Source organism: Scomber japonicus, chromosome 22, assembly GCF_027409825.1.
Source record: "Scomber japonicus isolate fScoJap1 chromosome 22, fScoJap1.pri, whole genome shotgun sequence".
In the NCBI taxonomy this organism is placed as follows: domain Eukaryota; kingdom Metazoa; phylum Chordata; class Actinopteri; order Scombriformes; family Scombridae; genus Scomber; species Scomber japonicus.
The window spans coordinates 17,507,301-17,528,104 of record NC_070599.1 but is presented as its reverse complement, the minus strand read 5'-3'; the positions used below and the strand labels follow the sequence as shown (position 1 = coordinate 17,528,104).

General features: G+C 39.8%; 1 protein-coding gene across 1 annotated transcript; it reads left to right on the top strand.

The window, feature by feature from the left end:
• The first annotated feature begins 10,831 nt into the window (after positions 1-10,831).
• faah2b (fatty acid amide hydrolase 2b) lies at positions 10,832-20,639 on the top strand. The gene is made up of 11 exons (XM_053343355.1): positions 10,832-11,243; positions 12,881-12,963; positions 13,456-13,592; positions 13,981-14,190; positions 15,184-15,303; positions 15,394-15,529; positions 16,854-16,971; positions 17,059-17,178; positions 18,521-18,632; positions 19,082-19,273; positions 20,194-20,639. Exons 1-11 carry the CDS (start codon positions 11,061-11,063, stop codon positions 20,367-20,369), a joined length of 1,587 nt encoding a protein of 528 aa, XP_053199330.1. The 5' UTR covers positions 10,832-11,060; the 3' UTR covers positions 20,370-20,639.
• The last annotated feature ends 165 nt before the right edge of the window (positions 20,640-20,804 follow it).

Genomic DNA, 20,804 nt, shown 5'->3' with positions numbered 1-20,804 from the left:
GGGTTTCCAGTGCGCACAGAGCTGCCTCACTGCCGCTGTAGCCTATTAAAACTGGAGAAGGAGAATGAAGAGGGGGCGGAAACAGGGGCGTTAATTCACCAAAAAAAAAAAGAAAAAACATAAAGTGTGTGCATGGTTTGTCTGATCTGCCACTTAAACTCCCGCTTTCATGCACTGAGTGTGGTAACTATAGCCACAGCTGGATCTGACAGTATCATAATCTGATCAGTGTATCAGAGAGATTTTCTTTTTATAACTGTGACGTACAATAGCTTTAAGGCATGATTTAGGCTTGATTGCGCCTCTGACATGACTCTTGAGGTTATTCTCTTCATTAGTTAAATTAGATTAGTACACAGTGCGGTTGTAAACAATCAAGAAGAATCAGAGTTGATCATCAACGGAGCTGCTTGTCATGTTATCTGCACTCCAGTGATAGCCACCACTGATGCAGCAAGATATCACCTCTCATGTGTTAATGCCTGCACTTTGGACACACACTCACACACATAGGCTACATACATATATACGCTCTATTAACATGATCCAATCACATTGTAATCATTGATCTAATAGTGGTCGCTCTGTAGTATTTGGGGGGGTCTCCTTAGGGAGCCCCCAAGCAAGGCAGCGCACATGTCGCCTCCTGATGCTCTCTGCAGGAACCTGCGTGCTGCGGATCTCCACACAGCCGGACTGCGGCTTGTAAATTATGGATGCCAAACTGAGCCGAGTTTGTGAGCTCGTCTGTCACGGACTGAGCTAAAGTCTCTCCGTCCTGGATTCACCGTCTCAAGCAAGCAAGCACATATCACATCAGCTTCACGATTCAAACAGGAAAAAAAAACGCTGACGCACAACTGCACCCAGAAAGATAGAAAGAGAGAGACTTACCTGCTGGCCTCCTCTGAAAACATAACCTCCACATGCGCCGGTGTCCTCTGTTGAGCCCCTAGCTCAGATCAGCTGCTGCGGCGTCCGGTTACCGAGGGCTTTATTTTACTAATTAATCATCTATGTGTGCTGCCTTGAACCGCCTTCTCTCTCACACACACACACACACTCACACACACTCACACACTGTGGTTTCGTTTTCCGTCCCCGCCGTTGCTCCTCTGCGCCTGCCCCGCTCAGGGTTTGGTTGCATGAAGAGAGGAGCTGTTTGACTTTTGCTGTGCTTTATTGGAGGTGGTGAAGAGGGGCGGGTCCACACGTGATCACCCGCAAAAATGCACCTGTGGGGGCGCCTGAACCGGTACCGTGAACACCTACATGAGTGTAGTTGTGCCACAGGATCTGTTTTTTCATGTTTGAGCCACAGCAAATGAGTTTCTGCAGAATTTAACTATTTATTATGATTAATTATATCCTCTCTGGGTTCCTTATTCAGTGGTCTGTTTTGATCAGGTCGTGCACAACTATAACTTTGATATATCATTCATTGCTTATAGTTTCAAGTCTGACTCAAGTGGTTGGAGTCATGGTAGGTTTAACCTGTCAGGGGCCCCCGTGCAAAGATTTGTTGTTGGGCCCCTGTCGACCTCCCACTGCTCTGCATTGTGCTTATACTCTGTTGCTTCAAAGTCCCCATTAGGTATAGTGCACACAGACTTGGCAGCTTCATTTGACACACAAAGGCCAATCAGTATTCCAGTATTTATGGTCATTTAAATGCAGCTTTATTTAAGAATATGTACCATCTAAGCAGCTAATATAAAACTTAAAACTATTCTGACAGAGAGACTCTCTACAAGGTACACATTGAGGTAATAATGCAGGACCTATTAAGGTTGATTTCAAACTTTAATGGTAGAAATTCGCTCACAAATCTGCAGTTATTAAAATAACATGACATGCAGTGAACGTGGGACTTTTCCCAGGAGGAAATCCAGTGAAGATGGTTGACAAGAGAGGAAAGAGGAAAATTGTGTTTGATTATTCCAGATTCGTATCAAATTCTGGAGAGTTTGACCCTAAAAGAAAAACTTTCAAAACTGAGTCATCTGTGAGGGAAGTATTGCTCATAGTGCAACCTGTGAGGAGGGGTCACAAGTATGACCGAGCTGAAAATGTTCACACACAAAAATAATAAATGTTCAGCTAAACTGATATTTATCAAATTAACTTTAAGCATGAGCCTATAAACAGAATTAAAGACCCCTAAGTCCACATCTGGCTATCTATAAGCCTGCTGACAGTAGAAGTACAAATTCGCCTGATGAGAAAAAACATTTAAATGGTTTTTAAATGAGAATTTAACAAGTAAATGCCAAGTCCAGTTGGGATGTGCTGGCTGGAACTGGCTCATAAAAAAGGATGAATTATTAAAAAAAGCTTCAGCCTCAGATATTTTTATAAAGACACTCTGAGCACAGTTAAAATGAATCCCATGTGAACAAAACCAGCCTGTTAAACGGCCGATTACATTTTTTGTGTATTTATGCAGCTGCAGACGTGGATATTAACGCTTTTTACAGCTGATTGTGAACATCAGGTCCACGGGGTACTCAGAGGCGCAGGATCCCAGAGAGTCATAAAAAAAAGTGTGGCATGACAGCGTGGAGGCCTCTCACACCTCATAGCCACATACTCGGAGTGATGACACACCATTAACACATTCATCTGGAGGTGTGTGATTCTCTGGAAGTGGTGCAGGTTTATGTCCGAGATCTGCCACTGCATTATTTATCATTTATCAGTTTATTGGCTCCGTCCTCAAGCCCAGAGGAAAAACACTAAAGTCACACAGTTGTCGCTGATGATAATATGTACTATTCATTATTTAGTGCATCTAATCTCTTATTCATCACACTGAATGTTATATTTGTTTTGAGTCCAGTGAGCGCGTGTGTGGGGATTATGTGCAAGCAGTCATGCATGTTTGAGTGTGTGCGTGTGTCTGTGTGTGTGTGTGTGTGGGTGGGTGCATGACGGGATTATGTTGACCCCTCTGACCTCTTTAGGTTGAGAGTGACTTTATCACCTTGTGGAGCTTTATACTCTCTGTTGTCTTTGTAGACTTCATAGATCACTGAACTATCTTTGTGAATAGCAAACTAACTCACTCACTAAGTAACTAAAGCTTAACAGTGGCTGTAAGATTGCGTTCCTTGATCGAATTTGAATATCTTATTTAGTCTTTTAAAATCATTGATATTTGAAATTAGAAAATGAGAAGGTGAGAAACAGTTTAAGGCTCTATCTCATGCATAGTTATCAGCCTTTTCACGTTTTCTCTAACCTTTCTCCAACATGTATAATGTGTTTAGAAGTAAATCAATGAATTGACTTTATGATGTGTTTTAACTTGTCTGCTTCCTGCAAAAATGTTATTGATTGTTTGATTTTGCTTTTAACTAATATTCAGCTCTCAGTCTGATGTCTTTTTTGTCTTTTATTCTTTTATTGCATTTGTTTTCTACTTCTATCAGCGTCTCTTTCCTGCTGCTCTGTTGTTGCTGTGGTAACTTCTGTTTGCCAATTCATTTATCTGTAAAGTATCTTTTAGTGCCCTTTGTGAATGTATTGTTTGTTTATATGATTCAATTTTCTAGTTTTAGTCATTCCCATTATTTCTCATATAGTCAGATGTTGAATGCTCGGCTGTATCTTGATAAACTGATGGAGGACTGAAAACAAGAGAGGAACCAAGTCTAGTCCAGGACTTTGACAAAATGTGATATGTTGTATTTTATAATCAAAACCAACCAAAAACCCTAACCCTAACCCTAACCCTAACCCTCCAATTCAGATTTGATCCATCTGTGAGTTCAGTCTACTAGCAGGAGGACAAACTCATGATTTATTGAAACCAACACATTCAATCTTAGACTTAACCTACACACAGCATCAGGGCCCCAAAATCAATGTGATCCCATCATTCTTGTGGCCTCGTGATATATAGGAAAAAAATGGATTTTAATGAGGAGGGCTTGTGTGCCTCTCACTCAGGCCCCCTGCTGAGGAGTTTAAATGACGCCTGGTAGAAGGGGATCAATAGCAGGAGCCTGATGCATCTAACACCTGAGCAGAGGTTCATTGTATTTAACGCAGGATTAAATGAAGTTGGGATTAAACTTGTTGAATTTACAGCTAAAAACTTCCAGTAACCTACACCTGAAAGTCTCCACAGAGGTCTGATCAGGACCCCGACTCTCAGTTCACAATACAATGTAAATAAATCATCAGACACATCCGCCTCCCCCGCATCTAAAATTCCAATTCCCACTTATTGCATCCAGGTCTGGACAGTGCAAATCCATACACTGAACCTGCTGTGTCTCCCATCTGACCATCCCGGCGGTGGTGGCCACCTCATTACGGATCGTCTGTGGGTGCTAACGATCACAGGCAGCCAGGTGGGGGTGGGGGGTGGGGGGAGGGGGGCAGGGGCTTTTATAATTGGTTTTTGGAGAGGACCAGCTGTTTCATGTGCCCGCACGCCGGTCTCAAAAGGAGAAGCAAAATAAGAGGGGGGTGGAGAGTGGCGGGGGTGAAGAAGTGGTGGATTTGCCACATGCCCCCCCAAACACACACACACCCCTACCGCCCCTTCTCCCCTTCCCCCGGCGCCCCCTTAGATGAAAGACTGCTGCCAGATCGACACATAAATAACTGGAGATGGTGCTAAGTCACATCAGCTCCTATATGATCTGCAGCCATTTTTAAACATGCACATCTGTGTTTACAGGACAACAACTCATAAAGACAAACATATATAAACTTAAAATAGATTTTCACATGATTTAAATATTCTTTCACTCACTTCTTAAAGATTCTTGGCGATGAATTGAAGAGGATGAAACATCACTCCTAATCTACAGACCAGCTGTGAAGACATTTAGAAAACATATATGCATGATGTATTATTTATTTAACAAGGACCATACAGATAAACACTGTCATGCAACATATATAATATATAAGGGCTGAAGATAAGATGAAACCAAAGTTAGGATTTTAAAACTAGATTCAAATAATCAAACAAATGACTGGATGAAAAACAAGAAGACAGATCAAACAGACTGTGTGCATGTGTATAATTAACATATACTTCATTAATGCACTGACATATGCTTCACTATAATCTGTTTACTTCATTTATATTCATTCATTGTATGTATTTTCTTCTATTCACCAATGTAAATAAGTATTCCTCCTCTATGAACTTTCAAAGTAAAATGAAGGTTAATAAGTAAATATAGAAGTGATATGGTATATATGCTTTATGCAGTCGAGTATTATTCACCATTCACATCTTTGTCACCATTATAATAAAAACTTTAAGTGAGTGAGATATTAGTTCTGGCAGTTAGATGTTTTATAATTTAGAGCCTATTTCTGATTAACAACATCTGGTCATTTGGTATACAGACTAATTATGAGGAGATATTGTGAAGAGTCAGGATACAAACAATGAAAAGGTTAAACGGTAGCTGGAAACTACCTTTCTTTACAAAGCAGCTAAACTGTCTAAAATAATTAAAGTAGAAAGTCCCATGATGTTTTAAAACCTTTATTTCCACCCTGTGAAATATCATCAAGGGAAAACGACGTTGAATTCCCCGAATTTTAAGTAATGAAAACGTTCACTTAGACACACACATGCTCCCCAGGGGACAAACATATCAGCCTTCATCGGTCTCCAGGGTAGACTGAAGGTGCAGGAAAGTGGATCAGAGTGAAGTGCTGCTCTGTCCAAAGAGAATAGGAAAGTAAATTATTGTCCACTCAGAGATGACTGGAGGCAGACAGCTTTCTTCTCTCATCTCATTAGCAAAATTAAATGCTTGGATTATACAATGACAGCTGGTACGAGTGGAGGTTTTTGCTTTTCTGCTGTGTGTGTAAAATAGTCAAAATAATGAGTTATGGGTGATAGCTTATAGATGGCATGTGGCATCTATCCAATGACAAGAGAGACAGGACAGAAGATCAATACAAAAGCCCCCAAAACCCTTCCTCTGTTGTTCAGTGGCTGACCCCGTATCGTTTTACCCTGAAGGCCCGTCTTCACAAAGGCTTGAGTGTTCCCATAAAATACAACAGAGCAAAAGGTATATTCACTGCAAAGACACAACATAATCTCAAAATAATGGAGAGTTAACTGCAATCATGTCTGCTTTATGCACTTTTCAGAGCTCCTGTGGCCTCACAAGTGGATACAAATGCTGTCGATTGTGTGTTTCCCCTCTTGTTTCTACATGCCCGCTAGTTTTCTGAGCCTGTGCGCTCAGGTTTCACCTCACAGGTAAGGAATGATCTGTTTTTCTCCACTCGGCTGGGATTGTGATATGTTTGTGTTATGTTTTTTTGAATGGGGCGTATCCCTCAGGGCGTCTTTCTTCCTTTAGCTCAGTGACGGTCACTTCAGTGTGTCAGCAGCAATTGTAGTGTATTTACTCAAGATAAAGTATGGCCTCTCAGTTGTGTGTTAATGGGTTAACAGGTTGTAGGTCAGCGTCTGCAGTGTTTTAAATTGTGCAAAACATCCCCTCTCTTTGGTTGACAGAGTAAAAAAAGAGTGAGCTGACTTCCTGGTGAAATGTCATCTCTTAATCTTAAAAAGGGCCATGAAATGAGGTCCCGCTGCCAAAAAAAAGATCAATAAATAGCTCAGCAGGGTGTCGCTGCCATTCTATGGATCTTATTGATTTCACATTTCTTTTATTCACACAGTCAAGCCCTGACATGACGCTTTTCACCAATCTGATAAATGCACTCTCACTGGCGTTTATCAGAGCGGTGTAGTTAGTTTAAATAAGAGATAGCAGCTTTGGCTAATCATTAAACATATACATGTCATCAAGCTGTTCTTTAGAATAGATTAGATTACATAGTGACCATGTGACTGGATGTCAAGTGGGAATGTGATCTAGTAAATGCTAGTAGTATAATCATGACAAAAACATATTTAAAAAAAAGGTAAATTCATAAGTTACTGAAGTTTTACTCAGAGATGGAGATATTCAGATCTTTTACTTAAGTACACAGTACAGAAAAACTCAATACTGATCAAATATCAAAACTGAAGAGTCTTATGTTGTTAAATATTATATGTATGGATTATTACTGGTGTTTTGATGTGGAATCATCAGTTCTGAAGTAAGTTTAACTAGCCTACATTATACATGGTTTAATCTGTGAGTATGTATCATATCTCAGAAAATGATTACATGTTTTGTTTTGTATGTGAAATCTAATCTAGTATGTTAATCTAGTAGTAAATGGTAACTATAGCTGCCAAATACATTTAGTGGAGCGAAAAGTGTATAAAAATATAATAAAAACATGAACATGTATCTAAAATGTAGTTTGAGAATAGGAATAAACATCATTTGACCTATTCATTCTGTAATACTTAAATAAAGATCAGACTGGTTAAAATCAGTGATTGAAGTAAAAGATTAAATGATTAAATAAAAGGCAAGTACAGTAGCAGTGTGGCTACAATGCTATCAAAGGCAGCTGTGAGAGCATCATTTTGGTGAGAAATGTAATGTGGACACAGAGCAAACAAACAAACATCACAGGAAGAAGAGCTGACAGGAACAGACAGGCAGTATGGATCCTCCACTAACCCACTGACCTGCATTGCAGAGGCTTTTTTTCTCTTCTTTTAGCGACATGCTTTGAATGTTCAATCAGCGTGTTGTAGCGTTCAGCACTGCTGCCCCCTAGTGTTTACAGACAGTTATTACACCGTGATATTTAAACCCGATTTGAGCCGATTTGACCTACATGCAATAAAAATAATTAGTACATGTGGCTATTTTTGGAGATAAATAAGTTAAATCAAAAGAAAAATTAAGGTGTTAAGAGTTTTTCTGTGAAGCAGCATTTAAACCACCGTGTTCAAGACCAACTTCATTATAAATCTATTCATTTATAAATGATGTGAGCTTTTTGTGTCAAGTCAAGCTTTTCTTAGGGACAAACATACACTTGTGCAAATCATGATAAATATCAAGATAAACACATAAAATAAGAGAAACATGTAATATGACTGTAAACTAATGAAATAATGAAAAAGGACAGAGGTACATATGTAGGCTATGTATGAGGCAAAAAACAGATAAAGCATGATTTTTTAAAAAGTTAGTTCATGGAGAAAAAGAAGCTATGTGAGTCCAGAAGTTTTATGTATTTCTTTTTTTCAAAGTAACAATCTCAAAGTTCAGTTCCTTAGTTCAGAGATCCAAACAATTAACCATTCAAGCAGAGACCTGAAAGAACAGCGTGTAATTATGTCATGTGATGCTATTGGGCCAAAAAAGACCCCCCCCCCCCCCCCCCGTTTTTTGAGTGAAATGACTCGATTCACCCTCAGAATTTGATCCATTTTGTCTGATCACATTTTGAGAGTCTCAAAGAGCTCCATGATTTAACCATTTCATCCCCATTCAAGTTAAGCTTCAAGGGCTAAACCAGAAGTTAGCCATCTCATCTGGCAGAAGTCTTCACTGAGCATACTGGGTGATTCCTTCCTTAGAGTGGGAAGTGTATTTTTTACTTTTCTATTTTAGGCTTCATGCACCAGTGAGCAACTTTCATGGGAATGAACAGGGCTGCGCCTCTGACACTGTATCCAGTTCTCATTATACATCCATGACACCACCTCACACACATACAGGTGAGTTGAAGAGCGAGTCTGGTGTGTTCATTTCACCTTCCCTCTCTGAATCAACACTTTACCTGGGAGTTCCCCACCAACACCCAGTTTGTAATACCCATAATCCACAAATGCATTTATCAGAAGGCCACAGGCTCAATCACATTGTGTAACATCATTCAGCAGTAGGTAATCACTTAACAAAGATTTATTTAAAGATTGAGATTATTATTAATATTTTTCCCATTTCACTTCTCACTGCAGAAACAAAGAAATTCAAGTATTAAGTATTTGTGCGTCTGTGTGTCAAACTGTCTCTGAGAATAAAGGAGTATGGACTCGTGAGCTCAGTGTGTCACTTCTTTATTTGTTTTTAACAGGACTTTGTCATTTTTCTATGTACCTTTACTTCCAGATAAGATGCTTATGGCACTATTGTAAAACAAAGTAAGCATCTTGTTGTTGACAGTCACTACATGTGTCAACAAAATCACAGCTTTGTATGTTTACTCAGTCTGTGTTTAGAATAAAATCCTTTGACAACATGCATACATGGATTACTGGCTTTCATTACAAAACTAAGGAATGATTTCAGTGTGAAGTTGTTGTCATGTGGTTAAATAATAATAATAAAGTTATAATTGTCAGTACATTTTCCCTTTAAATGACAGCTGTTCATTGTTTGTTTGGTGTCAATACACAAGAATGAACTCTATGAGTTCCGGTGATGATTTTCAAAATAAAGTGTGCATCGCTGTTTCAGTTTAAAACTTTTCACTCTTTGCTTTTTAGTGTTGTGCAACTTACTGAAAATTAGTCATTAGTCACACTAGTTACTTCTCTCAAAAGTAACTGAGTGGTTTAAGAGATTACTACAAGAATTTCTCCTTTTTTAAAGGACAAGTTCATAATTTTTCTGTCTGTTTTTAGATATAGTCAGGTGCTCAAATGAATGACACATCAGGTGCCCAAATGAATGACACATTTTTCTTGCAGTAATCATTCTTCCTGTTCATACTGACCATGAGAAGATCCCTTCATAATGTACTTACAATGTAAGTGATGGAGGACAAAATCCACAAGTTTATTTGAAGAATATGAAGCTTCAGCCATCCAAATGAGTCAAATCAAGTACATATCTTTAAACGTTACAGTGTTTTTAGTGCCAATGTCCCTCTTTTTGTTATTATACTTCCATCACAGCTCAGCAGTGAAACACGAAGAGGGAATTAGATGCTAAAAATAACTGTAAATGTGTCAAATATCCACTTCATATGACTAACTGGACCGACTGTGGAGTTTGGCCCCAATCACTTACATTGAAAACATTTTTGATGAGGATCTTTTGACAGTCAGCATACATCTATAGACGTAGATTTATAGATGTACACTAGTGCAGAGATGCAGTATATTATATAACATGATGTTGTGGTGAGTAAATAGTTCAGCTTGTTTGGGTTTATTACAGCTCAGCAACAGTCAGCTGGTGCAGAAGCGGAAATGTCTCCTCCCCGGTGGCAGAGGAGTAAATAGTTCATGGTTTGGGTGTGAAATGATGAAAGTCATGATGACATTCAATCCTCTGCAAACATTGTTACTGATGGATGTGGAGCAGCTGGATGCTGGTGATGTGATGGGCAGTTTTCACCACCCACTAAACGAAAGCAGACTGTTGTTTTAAGACACGTAGAAAAAAACTGTGAATATAAGCTTCAACTCTAACATACTGTTAATATTCTTACTTTTCACAGTATCCCCTCCATATTAGTCTCTCTGAACCTCAAATCATTCACAGATGAATGGGTGATTCTTAATGAAGCTTTTGAAGAGCAGACAAAGTGCATTTTTTAAATTTGTACACGTTTAAAAAAGAAAAAACACAATCACACTTCTGTATATAATAGTCCTATGTCACATACAACAGGAGATTTCAATTGATATATTTTTGAAAGAACATTATGATTTAATTTAAAACATGTATTGTGGGTCACATCAGGAGAGGTCTTATAATTTAAAATGTAAAAGAAAAGCGTGTTTTCACTACTCTCAAATGTAAAACTGGGTCAGATTTGAGTTTGAACAGTATGTAAGGGGTTAAAGCTGCAGTTAGGTAAGTCTTATAAAAGTAACTTGTCATATTTGGAGGCAGGGCAGGAGTGCAGAGGGGAGGGGGAAGGGGGGGGGTGAAAGTTGTATTTCTTCAAATCTGATGCTAAGTCCTCTCTCTCCTCAAAGTTACCAACTGCTGCTTTAAGCCAAGCACACAAACATCAGGCCTGAGTCACTTCAGCTCTCTTTACGGTTTTATTGTGAAGGCACCATAAGCTCAGTGAGTGAGTAAGCACGTAAGCGGTGTAGTCTTGACGCAGCGGCTCACATCTGAACCCTCCAGCCGGGAGACGCACCGTGTTGGCCCACTGACGCTCCGTCCTCTCACCGCGGTGGAAACATGGCACTGAGCCGCCTGGAAAGGGCTCAGATATGGCTCTTCAAGGCGGTGATGGGAGTCTTCTTCATGCTGTTTCAGTTCCTGTCGTCTCGGAAACCCGACGGTAGGAAGCTGCCTCCCGTCAGCAACCCGCTGCTGGTGGTATCAGCGACGCAGCTCGCCCGGAAGATCCGACGGAGAGAGGTGTGTGTCGGTCAGACTAACTCACAACCCCGCCTGACAACAGACAGACGGGTTGCAGCTGGTTTCATTTCCTTCAATCTAATAATCACTTGTTACCTAATGCAAGTATTAGAGCTTAGAATACAATCAGACCACTTCATTTGGTAGCTGGTAGTCTTTTATTGTATATTTATTGTTGTGGTTTTATCTTTTTAAATGTTTATTCTCTTTACATTTCAATTATAAAAACATGTGGTCCACTCTTTACAGCAGGGGGTCTCAGAGTGAGGTCCGGGGACCCCTAGGAGTCCTTGGGGGGTTGTGGGGGGGGGGGCTCCATGGGGAAAGAGGAATAGCCTAATTTACTTTCACTATGACAATGTATGATTATTATTATTTTCTGTAATAAGACACACAACTTTGAACCAATGGGGCAATGGGGGACCCTGAGACACAATTTTACCAAATGAGGGGGGGGGGTCTGTGGTCTAATTTGTGTCAGTTTAGGGGCAGAAACTTTGACAACCATTGCTCCACAGCTCTTTTCCCTGCAGTTTTATGGTTGTTTCCAAGTCCATACAGCGGCTTAGTGGTCTTAAACAACCATAAAACTGTATCACCTTTGGAATAACTTCACAATCACTAGTAATTTGCCTTATTACACACATAAACCTAAACAGGATGAAATACAAGCAGGTGCAGCCTTTTGTAAAGCCGCTAAGCCGCCTGTCAGACAGGTATGGGGTTGGTCTGTGTGTAGGTGTTGTAGATGCTTTATATTGTAAGACATTTACAGGGTATTGGTGGGGGAGGGGAAACACCATTAAAACACTAAGAACTTAATTATTGTAAACTTAGCTATTTTATTAGACTGCAGTATACTGTGCAGGAGTTAATACATAATTTAAAGCTGCTGATGTGAATATATTTGTGTTTAAACTGAATATCTTTGAGTTTGGGACTGTTGGTGGAAAATTTCAGCTTTCCGAAGATGTCACAATGGATTTTTTATTTAGCTATTTTCTGACATATTAGACTAAATGATTGACAGAAAAAGTTATGAGCAACTATTTTGATCATTTAATAGTTTCTCAAGAAAATAAATCACAATTCTTCTACTCCAAGTCTGTCATATTTGAGGATTTGCTTGTGTAAACTACATATCTTTTGGGACTTGTTGGAACAGAACAGGCTCACCTTTGACCTTCTGACATTTTATCGAATATACCATTCAATGATTAATCCATCAGCCAAATTTTTACACCCTGTCCACACCCTGTACCTTTTTGTTTTTCTGATAGTGGAACATAAAACAGTTAAAATACATCAATATGCTATTACTGGTTTAAAGTATATTATAGCATATTTTTGTTTGGGTTCTTTTTGTTTGCATTAGACTCTTATCTAGGCCACTTTAAAAGTCATATTTCAACACAGGTTTGATGCTGAAATCTGATCTGTGGGAACCTTTTGTACTCTCTCTCATCCCCTCCCCCCTTTTACAGTCATGTCAGTCTCAGGTTTCATTTGCAGGAATGCATTAAATGCTGGTGACACCAAAACGAATTGTTCCAGTTTTGGCAGTTCAACTTGTTGGTTTGGTGTTTTTTGTTTTTTTTTGGGTCATGTCTTTGATTTTTAAATGTGCTTTTCTGCAGGTGTCCAGTGTGGAGGTGGTGCAGGCTTACATTGACAGGATCCAGGAAGTCAACCCTTTACTGAACGCTATGGTGAAAGACAGGCAAGAATCGTTCCTGCTCATCTGATTCTTTGCTCTAGTGTGCAACAGAAGCGCAATATAACTTTACTGCTTTTATATTGTTTTTATTGATGGCATTGGTCTTAAAGTATTGAAAGTAGTATTAAAGTATGTCAGGAGATGATGAGCCCAAGAAAAATATCTCTAAATGGACAATGAAGTCTTAGTAAATAAATAAAATAAAGTCTTCCCATTCTCTTGTATGGTAAAGTGTGTCCAAACTCTTCACTGGTACTGTATGTTTTTATTCTATGTAAATTATTTTATCTGTAATTTCTTTTTAATTTTTGTCTTCCTGTACCATCAAATGTAAACAAATCTGAAATTTGTATCATGTGTCTTAAGTAAGATTTATAGAACGCAACATATTACAAATTCTGGTATTCACAAGCTGTAATTATTGGTGTAAAAATTTTAAAATCAAGCCTCGTGTAGCAGAATTTGGTCAATAAATGTATTTTTCTGTCTATCCAGGTTTGCTGCTGCTCTCCAAGAGGCGGCTCAGGTTGACAAGCTGATTGAAGAGGAAACTGGAGGAGAGGAGGTCTTGGAGGACCGACTGCCTTTACTAGGAGTCCCTCTTTCTGTCAAAGAGGCCTTTGCCCTGCAGGGTAACTTCTTGTAATCTAATATCCAGTTGAAACATGAAACCAGCAGGCAGTTTCCTCTTCTCACACACATCAAATCATTTGATACCGTTCATCTAGCCGCTCCCAGATATCTAGTCGCAGCGTTGTTGATCCCGTTACAAACCGTTATGAAAGCTATATTTACTTTCAGTCTACTGAGTTGAATCCAACCGCAACTTCCCTATTTATGATTGACTGTTCAGTGGAGAAATGTTTAACTTCCTTCTTGCATCATCATGACCTCAGGATGACCTCTCTGCTTTGCATAAAGTATAAAAAGTCAAAAACATCTGCATTTCCAGCAAATGTGAATGAAATAATCGGCCAGTCTTGAGCTTTGAGTTTATTTGTTACTGTTTCTTTGCGTCAGGCATGCCTTACACAACGGGTGTGGTGTCAAGGCGAGGAGTTATGGCCACTGTCGACTCTCCAGCGGTGGCCCTGCTGAAGAGAGCGGGCGCCATCCCGCTGGGCGTCACCAACACCAGCGAGCTGTGCATGTGGCTGGAATCCCACAACCATCTGTATGGCATCACCAAAAACCCGTACGACCTGGAGAGGATACCAGGAGGAAGTTCAGGTCAGCAACTGTCGCTTGAGTTATTTGTTGGCAAGTTGAAGGATCAAATTTTCTTTTATGGAGGGAAGCGGACGCTGTTGTTGAGTCAAGATCCAGGGTCATGAACCATTCATTCAGAGCAGCTTATTACTGGAGTCTGTGTCTTTGTTTCCAGGAATAGCTTTGGTTTTTACCTCATAATCATATTACAGTACACTGCAGACACACAGAGCTCGTCTGTATGACTTCAAATTACTCTCAGTGGCATGAAAAAAATATGTTGTGTAAATGAAAAACGTGATTTTAAAAACAAGTAAATCATTGGACTATTTAAATGTCCAGGATGGAAGAATGGAGGCTTGCTTTTCCCTATTTTTACAACCATAATTGGTATATATAAACATGAGCAAACATAAACAAGATCAGAAAACATCACTCAAATACAATATTGTCTCTCAGCATCTGACTAGCTGTGTTGGACCTGATTGTTGGGTGAAAGGTTTTTAGCCACACGGCAGATAAACTAGAGGCATCATGAAGTTACCACAACGGTGAGTCAGAGGAACGTCACATAATAACAGTCTAGTTACTGTACCACTAACTGGTTTGGAAATACTACTGGAGAAATACACATTGGATGTTTTATTATTCGCAGCCTAGTTGCATTTTTTTTATGATCACTTAAAAAACTTCTATCAATCAATACTTTTTATATAAATGTTCAAAATATTGAATAACATGTTCTCCCTGCAGCATGGAGACCACATGATTTTCAGGTTTAAATCTGTCTTAAAGCTTAAATCCAGCTAAATGAGCGACAGAGCAAGAGCCCCAATAAGAGGCTTCCTGTTTCCTAGCACAGAGATTATGAATCATAACTCCAACACTAATGTAATGAATCAAATAAACTAGGCCCATTATTGAAGGTGCTCTCTGGAGTTTCTAACCTCTAGTATGACTGGGACGCACAAACTTACCTCCTCTGTCTCTGTTTATCTGCTCTGCCTGCCTCAGGTGGAGAGGGAAGCATCCTGGGAGGAGCAGGTTCGGTCATCGGTGTGGGGTCTGACATCGGTGGCAGCATCCGTATGCCTTGTTTCTTCAATGGAATATTTGGCCATAAAACCACTCCCGGTAAGAGACACTAAAAGTATAGAAACATGTTGTTTACATTGTGCTAATGTATGTGTATAGTGAGAGACTGTAACCGACATGTCTCTGCAGGTGTCGTGTCAAATGAGAACCAGTACCCTCCTAGCTCCGGCACACAGGAGGATTACCTCAGCACTGGTCCCATGTGCCGCTACGCCGAGGATCTGGTGCCAATGCTCAAGATCATGGCTGGGCCAAATGCTGAAAAGTGAGAGCTCTGCTAGCGTCTATTTATACTGACTGAAATCTTTTCTTTTTTTTCTCAAGGAAGCTTTACAGAAGTTGTTCTCTTTGCTTTTGCAGAGGCTTGTTCTTAAACATACGAATCGATTCACTGATTCAAATCGATCTTCATTTGAATGATCTGATATCAATTCATAAAATCCTGAGATCGATCTTTGACCATACGCCTTGTGACATGGATGCATGAAGCTTTAATCCAATTAGTCTCATGTGGCCAACCTTTGGTTCTTCATGCAACGAGACCTGGCTACGTGAGAAACTAATGAACCTTAAAAAAAACAACAACATGGCAACAGCTGCTCCATTGAAGGCACTGCTAAGCCTAAAGATGGATGTCTGATTGCATTTCAGATTTAAAAACTATGAAGACAGAGAAGAGCTGGACGAATGCAAAGCCATGTGTAAGATGTGAAGAATGGAGGTGGAATATTGTCCCTGTCTCTCAGGGCCCAGATCACTGTTCAGATGTTGTTGTGTCTGTTCATTACGGATACAAATACAGATACAATACACACTTTTGTCCACATGACGCGTACCGTCTCTGCACTAAAGAAAGCACCTGTTCTATTTTTATCTGGTCACTCAATACTTCACTAACGGTTGAGTCTATAGAGTTGCACTGTATTGTGTTGTCTGCTGTAGTGTGTTTGTCATGTTAAATGAAAAGAACATTAATTTAACTGCTTTGGGGTCAATTCTGAATGTAAACATTAATATTTTTAATAATGCTCCAGGTTAGACGGCTTCTCGTAGCATTTATAGCATTAATTCTCTGAGAATCTCTTTCATATTCAGGATATCTGTGATGATACCCAGTGCTGGCATGTAAAGTTATTGCAGTAAGTGCAATTATGGCTGTCATCATAGGAGGGGTACACACACCCCTTACAGTAATCTGCAGAAAATACCCCTCAAACCTGTAGAGTCTTGTTCCTAATTTGCTTCTTCTATGTGGACATGCTGATGTTTCGATATGGTTTTGCAAATGGTCTTTCTCGGGTAAAGTTGAGTGCGACTGTGAGTGACTGTGTGTGTTTGAAGCAAATATGGTATTTAAAAATGTAAATGTCCTCGTTCACTCAGATGGTAAAACCTTATCAAGTGAATGCAAAGAACTAAAACCAGAAGGTCAGGAGTTGGGTGCGGTTTGTTTGAGTTGACAAGTGGAAGCCACACACACCCCGACAGTGTTTAAGTTCAAGTCTCTGACGAGCAGCAGGTTTCAATAAAGGTCTTTATGCATTGATGTTTCTGTGATTTACAGTATGTGTTTGCACGTGTGCATGCAGGCTATCCTTAAACACAAAGGTGGACCTGAAGAAGGTACGGTTCTTCACCATCCCTGACGATGGTGGGACTCCTCTGACCCATCCCGTCACCAAAGAGCTCAGGGAGATCCAGCGGCAGGTGTGTTGAATCTTAAGTCTGGAAAACTGGACATCTAAAGGATTACCGGTATATTAAAATGAAAAACCCTCATGTGGTGTTTTCCAGGTGGTGCAGCGTCTGGAGGCCGATATTGGTGTGAAGGTTGAAGAGATACAACTCCCTGGGCTCCAATACAGCTTCCAGATCTGGGACGCCTACATGGGTCTTCCTGACAAAGACGGCAAAGTGAGTCCACTTGACAACCTGATACCGAGCTGCGTACCCCTGCGTGTCTGTACAGTGCTGTATCAGGTTTCCTTGAAGTAGAATGAAGATGAACAGGAAAGACTGGAGGGAAACAGACTTCAGAGACTTTGACGTTAAGACTTTGACGTTAAGACTCTGACAGGACGACATTAACAGCGAAGGAAAGCAGGTTGAGGCCGAGTGGGAGTCACAGCGCCTATTGTAGTGTGCAGCCCAGAAATGGTTCACTAATCTGTTGAGTTACAAGGGCACAGCATTACACACACACACACACACACACACACACACACACACACACACACACACACACACACACACACACACACACACACACACACACCATGACTCATGCATATTTTTGGTGTGAATGTCACAGATTGTGTATTCAGTTTAAGATAATAGTAGGTTTGATCCCTTTTTTTTCCCCATTCTCGTATTTGACTCACGACCACGATTACATAGTTTAGAGCACAGTCGTGTGACAAGAGTGCAACAAATATTACTTAAAGGACTGATTTGTAGAATTTAGTGCAGAGCAGAAATTAAATATTAGTTATAATCACCTGAAAATAAGAATTGTTGTCTTTTTGTTACCTTTTAGAATGAGCCGTTCATATCTATATAGGGAGCGGGTCCTCTTCCACAGAGACCGCCATGTTTCTACAGTCCAGGCAAACCAAAAACCGACTGTAGAGAGGGACCTTTGTGTTTTTGGGGCCACCGTAGGTTCTCCTAAATGCTTCAAAGGGGAAAAGGGAGGAGACAAGGGGGTATTCAGTTGGGTGCAGTCTGAAATGTGACCACTAGATGGCACTAAATCTTACATACTGGTCCTTTTAAACAACAGATTAATTCACAAATAACTTTTGGCTCATCTGACTAAAATAACACAATTAATTTAAATATAGATATTCAAAACCACTTTAAAATGGCAAAAAGCCTTTTTATTCAAATTGCTCTCTTTTACCTTTTCTTTCTTTTTGTTGGTTTTATGAACAATATTTCACGTATTAAATACTGTAGAGCATCAGCTACTTCTAGATAACATTTGGTGCTCTGTACAAGTGTGTGTGTGTGTGTGTGTGTGTGTGTGTGTGTGTGTGTGTGTGTGTGTGTGTGTTATTATTCATGACATGATAAATCACTCACTCGTGCTATAAAAAGCCTGGTGGAGAGATAATAAGGGCACTGACACAGGCCTGATGACGGGCATCCGACCACATTAGTGTCTCTTACTGAAATATAACACACACACACACTCTTGATGTATGTAATGTGACTTAATAAATACAATTTTAAAAAACTGTTTTTCCCATCATAGCCTCCTCAGACATTTGCCGAGCTGATGGGTGAGCCCGGACGGCCGGAGTGGCCTGTGTGGGAGCTGCTGAAATGGATGGTGGGAAAATCAGATCATACCCTGGCTGCTATCGGTAAGAGGCAGGAACTTTTATTTTGGGCTGCAGCTAACAATTATATTCATTACACATCAATCTAGCAGTTTTTATTTTATTATAAATTATCTTAACCTTTCTTCATCAGGGTTTATTTCCATTATGTCAATACCGTGTCTTTATTATCCTAATTCATCATGGTTTTATTGTTCCTTTTGATGGCTGTAATTAAACGTTTTATTATTGCAAACAATGCTGCAATGCTGTACAGTATAATACATTATTTAAATGAGTAATGTGGTATTAAAAACAAATTTGAGTCATATGTTAAAATAAAAAGTGACAGAATAAGTAGATGGTTATAAAATGTGTCATTTGTAGCTGCATAAATAATGGGGGGGGGGGGACAAGATTAGTATTCAGGTATTCATATAAAACCTTAGAGTCCTAAAGCTGCAGCTGAACTGGACTGTGTGTGACGTCCTCAGGTCTGGGCCTGCTGGAAATGTCTCACGGGTCCAAACCTGCCGACCCCTTCGCCATCGAGCAGAAGGAGAAGCTGCAGAAGGAGGTGGAGGAGCTGCTAGGGACTGACGGAGTTCTTCTTTACCCCTCGCACCCCACAGTGGCGCCCAAACACCACCACCCGCTCTTCACACCCTTTGACTTCTCCTACACAGGTATGTGATCCTTCATTTCAGATAGTAAATAATTGCTGATTCATTTTCTGTTGGGATTAATTCAGCTCTAAATATAAAATATTTAAGTGTCTTGGGAATGGGGTTAGGAAACTTAATCTCTTACAGAAAATATGTCAGTAATGTATTTTCTATAATCTTATTTCTGGTGCAGTTTCCCTTCTTTTGCATCAGTTTTGACTCTTTGTGACTGTTGAAACCATTTTCATAGGAGAAAATGTTTCTGAATTATAAATACAGATAGATTTCCATTAATATTTTAACTACTTTTCTCATTCTCAGTTTAGTCAATCTTACTCTGTACATCCATGCTGCTGCTAACATTCACCACTCACTTGAACACTGATCTAAAAAAACAAAACTGTGTCCCTACTTTAGCATATCTGTATTACACCTACAGTATGTTCTTTTTTCCAATTTTTCCAGTGTTATTTCACAGAGAATAAGCCTGAAAACAGTTATGAAAATGTCACATTCATGACATGATCAACACTTTTTCTTCACTTCTGTAACCTTAACCTTTACATAATGTTCATATTCTACTCGTTATTAGTCTCTACACCAATTGACATTCATAAATTCCCCGTCAGTCATTATTTTATGGTCCACAACATTTTATAAAATATGATGAATACAACATGTTTGAATGATTATTTTTAAATTGTTTAAATAAATTCAGGTCAAACTTATATTTTTAGATATAAAAATGTGCAAAAATTACGCATTTTACTTTCATTTTGTAAACTGTGGGTCACATTAGGAAAAGTCCAGCTAAAATAAATGTGTATATGGTGTTTTTACAGCTCTAAAATGTAAAAATCAGTATGTAAGGGTTAAAAGTTACTAACTCTGCGCCACTTTCTTAGAGCGGCCTAGTCTCACCTTCTTGGTTTTATCTTCAGGTATATTCAACACCCTTGGACTGCCGGTCACTCAGTGCCCTCTGGGTCTGAATGATGAGGGTCTGCCGCTGGGCGTGCAGGTCGTAGCTGGGAAGATGCATGACCGTCTGCCTCTCGCTGTGGCTCTCTACTTGGAGGAGGCGTTTGGAGGCTGGAGGGACCCTGGAGCCAACTAACCAACCCCCCCACCCTCCCCCACATGCTCACACCCCGCTAAAACAGCCATTACCAAAACTCCAGACTGGAGCAGGTCGGATCAGAGTTGGTGGCACACTGTAATTGCCTCGATGTGTAGTTCATGGGTACCAAGAGATGCAATCAGCATGTTGAATGTTCAGGTGGGAAAAGGTTGATCTTTGCACTGAGGAATCAGTCATCTCACTTAATGTTATAATTTGTATCATTTATCCTGTTTAGGGACTTATCTCATGAGCACGAGCTTTAAATCTTTAATCAAACATTCACATTATCACATAAAAGAAGTTTTAGTGATGCAGTGTGTTTGACCAGGACTCAGGTCCTCTGTTTGTAGTGTAAAGTAGCAGTTATCTTTCCATTATAAAACATGGAAAAACCTCATGTAGCTACTTTTTCTTCTATTTTATGCAGCT

Excerpts from the sequence above, each read along its gene's own strand:
- faah2b (XM_053343355.1), top strand. The coding sequence starts at position 11,061 with ATGGCACTGAGCCGCCTGGAAAGGGCTCAGATATGGCTCTTCAAGGCG. Across the intron at positions 13,593-13,980 it reads AGAGGCCTTTGCCCTGCAGG|GCATGCCTTACACAACGGGT; the intron begins GTAACTTCTTGT and ends TCTTTGCGTCAG. Across the intron at positions 19,274-20,193 it reads CTTTGACTTCTCCTACACAG|GTATATTCAACACCCTTGGA; the intron begins GTATGTGATCCT and ends TTTTATCTTCAG.